This window comes from Pygoscelis adeliae, unplaced genomic scaffold (assembly GCF_000699105.1).
Source record: "Pygoscelis adeliae isolate BGI_AS28 unplaced genomic scaffold, ASM69910v1 Scaffold241, whole genome shotgun sequence".
Lineage (NCBI taxonomy): Eukaryota > Metazoa > Chordata > Aves > Sphenisciformes > Spheniscidae > Pygoscelis > Pygoscelis adeliae.
The window spans coordinates 1,799,769-1,808,691 of NW_008824056.1; the positions used below are offsets into that span (position 1 = coordinate 1,799,769).

Sequence of the window (8,923 nt, forward strand, 5' to 3'; positions counted from 1 at the left end):
ACTCTTAATATAAAGGAAAAATGCTAAACATCAATGCCTATTTCAGCATTTTTGACCAAACGCATAAAACCCTTTTTTACAATGGCACGTAGTGAGAGGTGACCATACAAGTGGTCAGCTCACTCTCTGTTGTAGCATGATGCAGCTGTGCAGCATTCAGCTTATGGCAGTGGAGGTTTGCCAGATTACACAAGCTCACTTAAATTTAACGGCAATGAAAGTTGAAGAACTTTCTCCTTGTAGTCTCTCCAACTGGAATTAATGTCGCTGAAAATTACTGTTTAGTGCTCCTCTACTGTTCTCCACAAACTGTTTTTTCCTTGAGCTTTAAACGGATAAAAGTCTTTTAGTTGGTCTTACTATGGGATCAAAGCCACCGTTGAGAGCATAGCTTTTGGTTGTCACTTGGATTTTTTTCAGTATAAACAGTGTTTCAGTGACTATAATGCTCATGAAAAGTACCACATTGGCCACACTGAAGTCTGCGCTTTGTAAGCGATGTTATTTCTCCATATTTTCTTTAATCCTTAAATCTAACAGACTCATTTTGACTCCACCATCATCCTGCTGATTAAGCCCAACTATGCAACGTGGAGAAATAAACACAACAGTCCTTATACGTATATGTGAGGCAACAAGTACGTATTTGTCAAAATAGTATGACTAATCAAGAAAAAAGATCATTTTCTGAGAAGTTCTGGGAACATACGGTCATGCAGAAAAGAACAAAGAAGGAATTATTCCTAATCAGAACTGAGAAAATGAGATTATCATGAGATGGAGCAATGATAAGAAAACTGTCATTGACCAATGAGAGACATGCTGAGAAAACAAACCATTCATTAGTACATAAAGGAGATAATATATATATGAATTACTTAAAGAACTGGAGACAATTGCTGTAATGATTTTATTCCATATTCATCTAATGCTCAGAGTAAAAATATAGTTCCAGTTTATTTTTTAATTCTCGTAAGTAGTATCTACAATAACCAAATATGACCCTTGCAATGAAAAAAAAATCATAACATGGATTTTTATTTGTTCTGTGAGATGGTTTTAGAACGTCCTGAAGAGTAATCTGCCTTTATTGCTATCAAGGTGGTCAACCTGCTTCAGGACTGTATCATCTGGTGGTGTTACTGGAAACCCTACAGAAGAGTAAAATTAGCGACCTGGAAATTGTCATAACACCACTGTATAGGTGTGAGCTGAAAATTGAGTAATGTATCTACTAACATAAATACAGATTACAGTATTTAACTTCGAGCAAATCTTAGAAAAAAGTAAGTACAAAATTCAGTATGTGAAGATAAAATGCCACACATAATTAATCTCTGAAATGTCTCCCTGCAACAAAACTACTTCTTACCAGAGAATTAACAATAAATTCTACCAATTTTCCAGCCTAAATAACATCCCTAGCTAATCAAAGGAACCCTTCAGTGAGGAATGTTTTTTTGTATGTGTTTCATCTTTTGTCTGAGAGATGTCAGAAATTGTGAAGAAAAAAAAAAAAAATTAGGATCACCTTTTAGGTCTGTCTGCCCAGAACGGTCTGTTCAGGAGTGACAGCGTAGGACTGTCCCTGGCTGTGCTTCTGCCAGCGTTTTGCCTGCTTTGGCTTTTGACTATACGAGCCAGGGACCTTAAACCTCAGCATCCATGGCGCCTGGGGAGAGCAGACACCTGGAAATGGTCGCTGCAAAGGGCAGAGAGAACAGCGGTCACAGAGGAGAGGACAAATGGGAGGATATAGTGAGCAAGAAATGCAAAATGTGTTTCCTCTCAATTGTTACTTCTGCCAGATCTTTTCAAACACGTCACCTTGCAAGAAAGTTGGTTTGTGATACAATGTTGTGGAATTTAGCACAAAAATTCACTCATTTGTCCCCACCGTATTTAAAACACTAACTGAGCCGTCATTCCCTTATTGTGCAAATATTTAATGCCTTGTTTAAACATTGTGTAACTAAACACTTCAAAAATTATTGTTCTGTTGCAATAGTTATTTAACAGTGACATACATTGAATCTTTATAAAACCAGTGTCAAAAAAAGCCAGGATTTCAAGGGGATTTTTATTGCTATCAGCTATGAGTAAATGTTAGCCTCAAACAAATTAAAATAGTTTGTGTGTGGGGTGAGGGGTCGTGACTTAGCATCCATCTGGATCTGCTGGGAGGAATTTAGTATAAACAGCGCTTTAGAGGCTTCATTTTAGACCCCATCTTTTGGAGATCTGGAGCGCTGTCCAAACATTTCTGGAGAGGCAGTAAGGTTGTAAGAGCTATACAAAGGAAGGAAAGACTCTAACCAAACATCACAGCTCTGCCCAACCTTTCAGCCGAGTTCCTCTGTGACAGCCATCAGTGGTACAAAATGCTCAAATAGGTGTGTATACCTATCAGCATTTCATCTTTAAATGGCTGCTTTAATTTCTATTTATTTTTAAACAGGCCTGAACATGTGTCCAAGATCCATTCGTTACAGTTTTACAAGGCAGAATTGTGATTTCAGTTAATTCATAGGTATTATTTATTGCTTGTGTTTATTCTTGGCTCTGTATGATTATATCTCACTGGGCATGTAAGGGATTTGTTTGCTGGGGCCAGTCTATAAACTAAGATTTCTCTGTTCCATACCTGTTCCATAATCAAAAGAAAATTATCCAAATAGCTTAGCAAAATGTTCTGCATCTCCTTTTAATGTTAGAATAACAGTGATAATAATCTGCAATGATTTACTCCCCCTGGTTATAATATATGGCCTTTAATTTTTCTTGGGTTTAGGTCATTTCATATATATTCCAATATTCTAGCAAACTATCATTTCTGATTCCATTACTTATTTCTTAAATTTAGCCATCTGCTATAAGCCCCTCTCATTTCTCAAGCCCCGCAACCCCCAAGCAAAGCCCATCCCAAGAAATACCCTCCAAACCTTTCATACTGCCACATGGAGTGGCTTACTTTTCTGCCAGGCAGACTCTAGAGATGCTGGCACTGCAACAAGTGTGGCATCAGTCTTGTACACTTGATAAAGGTTAAGAAACTAAAAAGAGCTGTAAATGCAGTAAATCCTAGCTTTGTGACTATTCCCCAAGGCAGATGGCTTTAAATGTGGTCCTATTATGAAATACACCCTGAAGAAAACCCAGAAGAATCAGTGTAGTGTATTGCATTAGTCGCTTGAAACAGCTGAAGATGCACACCAGTGACACACAGTTTCATGCTGAATTCCCCAGGTACATACGATACCACCATTAAAGAGAGGATCCAAACTTGTTGTGGTTTAACCCCAGTTGGCAACTGAGCACCACGCAGCCGCTCGCCCACTCCCCCCCAGTGGGACGGGGGAGAGAATCGGAAGGGCAAAAGCGAGAAAACCCGTGGGTTGAGATAAAGACAGTTTAACAGGGAAAGCAAAAGCTGCGCACGCAAGCAAAGCAAAACAAGGAATTCATTCACTACTTCCCATCGGCAGGCAGGTGTTCAGCCATCTCCAGGAACACGTGTAACAGTTACTTGGGAAGACAAACGCCATCACTCCAAACGTCCCCCCCTTCCTTCTTCTTCCCCCAGCTTTATATACTGAGCATGACGTCACATGGTATGGAATATCCCTGTGGCCAGTTGGGGTCAGTTGTCCTGGCTGTGCCCCCTCCCAGCTTCTTGTGCCCCTCCAGCCTTCTCAGTCGGTAGAGCGTGGGAAGCTGGAAAGTCCTTGACTAGTGTAAACACTACCCAGCAACAAGCAAAACATCGGTGTGCTATCAACACCGTTCTCACCCCAAATCCAAAACACAGCACTGCACCAGCTACCAGGAAGGAAACCAACTCTATCCCTGCCAAAACCAGGACAAAACTGCACGTGCTTTGTGTTACTAGAATTGATGCTAGCACATTTATACTGTGACCACTGTTAATATTTGGAGAAGTACAATAAAAGAGGATCCTGTAAATGCTCATGTGCGTGAGAATTTTTGTGCGTCTCTGTTTCACTGGGTTCACAAAGTTTTTTTCTGCACTTAAATGTTTGACACTGTAAAAGGTACGGTTTGATACACTGAAGTTACAGTAGATTGCATGAAATGCCATGTGGCTTCAAACACCTTAAGGAAAGAGAGTACAATGGGAGATTAAGGGTGATGTACACCATCAAACATCGCTTCTGAACTGGAAAAGCCTCCAAGCAACAAGACCAGAAGTCCTGATGGATAGTTCACTGGAACAGTTTGCCAACAGCACAGGAGTGGTTAAAAGAGTACTCCAAAGCGTACTCGTGATGGCTTGACTTTATAGGATGTTGCCATGCATTTTAAAAGCAATATAAAAATATACAAAATAATGGAAACAGATAGCATCAATCAGTTTGCAGGTTTTTGGCCAGAAGGGCTTACTAGACCTTCTTGACTGACATAGATATCGCAGTCAAGTGATATGTGATATGCGATATGCATGATCACATGTCAAGTGTTATCCCTGTAGTGACCCAAATAACTTGCATTTAAGCGATGGCTTTAAAGTCCTTCCACTTTTCTTCATTTCCTGGCTCTAACAATTCTGGTTAAAAACCACCCCATAGGTTTAACAGGAGACCAAGTCAAAGTCCTTGACGGCAATTCATGTCACAGTGAGTATTTATTGGCTTCAACTCTTTTCTCTCCTCTTGTTTATCTTTCTGTTAGTTCCCTATGGAACTATTACAGCTACACAGCAAACTTCCTCATAGGCCAATCGACATGTATTACCCTCAGGTTTTTAGAAAACTTGTCTATTGTACACGCACTCAAAATATAGGCGAATTCATTTGGGCTTTAAAGTAGCCTGTCCTTTTGTAAAAATGCAATGTATCATAGATTTTGAGCACTAACACCTGCAGGAAACACAGTCTATGTTGAGTCACATACATAAAATCCGTTGGGAGAATTCTGTTACCTGGGTGTGCAAGAACGGCATCTGTCGCTGCTGACACTGAACACATATGTTTGTCTTTTAAAAAAAAAAATCTTATCCATAACCAGAAAGATTTAAAAATAGTCAGAAGCCTTCAAAAGCAAATTTCCTGGAAAAAATGAGCCACACTAAAAACAACATACATACTTCTATGCCTATGCTTGACCATAGGCAAGGTCGGCCCAGCAAAGCACTAGAAGATCACCTATTCAAAGCTTGATTTATCCTGCAAAAGTTTGGAGACTAATTTCACAGAAAATAAGCTCTTGTGATTAATTATTGGGAATAAAATCAAGCCATAATTATTGATGAGGGGAAAAAAAAGCCATAAACAATTCATTTAAAATCAAGTAACAGAGCTTGTTTTTAACTACAGAAAGATGCTGAAGTTGGAACTGGAAAAGTTGCAAAACAAAATAAACGGAAGTTTTTCCAAATTCGTTGTATTATATTACAGTTATCTGTTAGTGATAGATAACAGACCAGTGAGGTCTGTTGTAAAATGCTTACAAAGGATATAGAAATAGTCTTCAAATATGAAACAAATTAGGAATAACTGGCCTCTAAACAAGCATTTGATGTATGAAAAAAGATGGTAAGAAAATGAAAACCCCAGAACGCTTTTTAGACCAGCTGCCTGAAACAACCCTCATTTCCATTTCTAAAGGGTCCAAGTCAGATGTGACATAAGCGTGATGCAAACCACCGCACAATGTTAACGTTGGGAAATTTGCCATAACGTACAGTTTGTTAAAGAAGAACAGAGAAGGGAAGAGTGAGAGAGGCTTATTAACATGTAACTTACACCGCGGCCGTCCTCTTTGAATCTGGACCAAGTTAACTGCGATGAGAGGTAAAAGATATTATAGAAGTACAAAACCTACATGGACTGCATTCTAGCTAACTAGAATATATATGTCACTTGAAGTTAGATCACTCACTTTGGTTCCTTTTGTTTGGATGTTACATACTGTAGAGCTTCACTTTTACTCTCACTAAAAAGTCTGAAGCAAATGAGCAGAGCCTAGCTTGGGGCCTGGCTGTTAGAGGATGCACTTTCAGCTTTTAAGGGCCACATAAAATCAGGGCTTAAAATAAATACATTCTCTAAATGTTGTGGAAGCAGCAAATGGCTGTGTTTGTACATATTTAGGAACATCCCCCCAGCCCTGACCTGGACCTATTCAGCATTTAAGCTTTTGTTTTCGCAAGTCAAAATGCTTTGTAAATTCAGAGTCACATTTGATCAGCAGCAAATTGTAGCAACATAATCTCTACAGCAATTTAGGAAATTGCCATGGAAATTCCTTCTTGTCCTTGCTTTGTGATACAGGTTCTCTGTCCTTGTCATACTGACCCGTGGGTCTCAGCTACTCACAACCTCTTTGTTGCACTTGGGAGGAAGGAAACAACCCTATCACTGACAGTGATGCTGACGGAGAAAGCAGGAAAAGGAGGAGAACATAAGAGGGAAAAGGAAGTACATAGAAAGTTACGGATGGGGTCAAAGCCTCACAGCTCAGTCATCAGGGGTTTGCAGGCTTTTCCAGCACGAGTGACAAAGAGCCAGATCTACAAGCTCTTACCTCTTTTTAAGCTCTGACCTCTCCATTAAGCCTCTGAACTCCCACAAAACCTAAGGCATCAAAACCTTGAGTGTGAAACTTCTGTGCAGGGTGGTTTTAACTTCTTTCCTTGAACAGGGACAGCTACAGCCCATGAGCACCCTGATGTCCTGAGTTGGACAAGCTGGCCCCTCGCAGTCCTCGCCTCCTCCCTCCCCACCCCCTGTTACTCATCCTGCACCAAAGCTTTTCTCACCAGCGATCCCTGCTTCACTTTGCTGCTTGCCCTTCCACGGCCTGTGCTTCCTCCACTGCCATGACGTCCTCAGCCGCTCGTCCTACCTCCAGAGCGCTGCTGTGAGAAATGAGGGGCGTGAAGGGAACTGGTAGCATCAGGAAACAATTGGTGCTGCTCGGACCGCCAGTGTCAGCTAAGGAGAACCACGCTTTTTATTTAATTTTAAAAGTAACATCGGAGATGTCATTGCAGCGAGGATAAATGAGAAGAGACTGGATCTTGGTTTCTTCCAGCTAAACAGAAAATATTGGAGACAAACATGGCAAGTGTTCCAATAAGGAAAAAATTGACCTGCTCCCTCTGCAAAATTTTATAAACACTTCCCCCAAAAAATAAATGAAAAATGCCATTACCCTCTAATAAGTAGCTGTGTGACTCCGGAAATGATGTTAAGTAAAGTAGTGCCTTGCAAAACTGGGAGAGATGTCATATTAATCAAAAGTTAACCTTTCTATATGGGATATAACTTAGATGCAGATGACAAGTTTGGCCCCTAAACCAGATAAAAGAAACTTAATTTGCTGCATAAGTTATTGGCAGTATCAATGAAGACTGAAGGCAAAAAGACCCAAACTGCATAGCTGCACACTTTCTGTTGGATGCTAAACTTACTGAAATTGTCTGAATTTACTAAAACTTTACTGTCTTCTAGTACGATTGGTATCAGAGAGCAATTTTTTTTTTTATTTTCCTAATACAAGTCCTGGAGGAAACTGCCACACAGGTTACACAGACTCTGGGGATGAAGATAGAAAGCTAAATAATGTCAAAGAAAGAGAACACATTTGTACTTCTGTCTGGAACCAATCAGAGTGTATTACAGAAAAAAATCCTTAGACTAGGGTAGGAGTACCGGTGCTGTCAAAGGATACTGGGCTAGGTGAGCTCTTGGCCTGACCCGATACGACTGTCTTCGTCTTACATTTTCACCTAAAACATGGCTCATTTCTCTTGAGGTACTTCAGAATTTGTTACAAAGAATTTGTTACAAAGAATTTGTAACAAAGAATATGTTAACAAGCAACAAAAAGGAATAAAGAAAGCTGCAGAAGGGACAAAACAGAAATGGCATGGGGTTTCTGGGAAGGAAAGGAGAGGAAAAAAGAGGAACTACATTTGCATCTGCTACCCCAATGGAAAGAAAGAAAACAGCATGCCAGAGAATGTGAAGATACCAACTATTATTTATTGAAAATATTTCAGGAAGGAAAATCATAATCACCAACAAAGTCAGGGCAATTAAATGAGTTGGGTCACACAGAAAATGGTGTAATAAAGAATGTTATGTCTTTATTGTAATAATTTTTTCCCTCACCTAGGAAAGCCTCAAAAATACTGAATTTCAAGTTCTATGAAAAAGCGTTACAGTGATAAAGGCAACTTAATGCTCCATGAGAGACAGTGAGTCTTTAACCAGAGTTCTGATTTACTTCTTTGACGTCCCAGCCCAGAAGCATGCCCCAATACACATGCAGAAGCATAAAAACAGATTCCCAGCTGCGCATACTAATACCCATCTGCTCAAATGGCAATAGAGTAGGTCATTAAAAAAAAAAAAAAAAGGGCATTTTTAACCCAGGAAGTATTGCAGTCTTTTACGTTATACCGCAGTCAGTCTCTCTGAAAGAGATGCTTCCAGGAGCAGCAAGGCAGCAAGCCCACTTGTGTCCTAAAAATCATCTTAGGAGGAACTGGCCACCGAGCTGCTGTCTCAGTTCATTTTCTGCTTCACGCTATGAGAGAGATGACCGTACTGGTTCCAAAAACTTCACTTAGTGAGATTTATTTCAGGGAGGAATTCTTCCTTCTGCTTCTTGTGCACAATTTTTGGAATATTTCAGCTGTGTCTCAGGGAAAGTTTCTCTCTCTCTAAGCAAGCCTGTTTACTTTTGGGAAGTGTTGAGTGGTCGCAACGCTGAGAAGGAGATAACTGGTTTTTTCCACATAATTACCTGCATTTGTTCCGATATGTGTTATTATAATTGCACATCCCTCTCGGAGCGGCAGTTGCTCACCTCACATAGGCACCTCTCCTGGCTGAGGGGCCCGGGGGTTGTCTGAGGGGAGCCGGGGGCCTCCGTCCCCCCGGCTCCCCTCAGACAA

General features: G+C 40.4%; 1 protein-coding gene across 1 annotated transcript in view; it reads left to right on the top strand.

Annotated features, from left to right (window-relative positions):
• Positions 1 to 1,665: 1,665 nt before the first annotated feature.
• RARRES1 (retinoic acid receptor responder (tazarotene induced) 1) overlaps positions 1,666 to 8,923 on the top strand; it is a 17,986-nt gene continuing 10,728 nt past the window's right edge. Inside the window, exon 1 of the mRNA XM_009333991.1 lies at positions 1,666 to 1,758. Within this exon, the coding sequence (XP_009332266.1) occupies positions 1,666 to 1,758 (93 nt within the window). The remainder of the gene's footprint in view (positions 1,759 to 8,923) is intronic.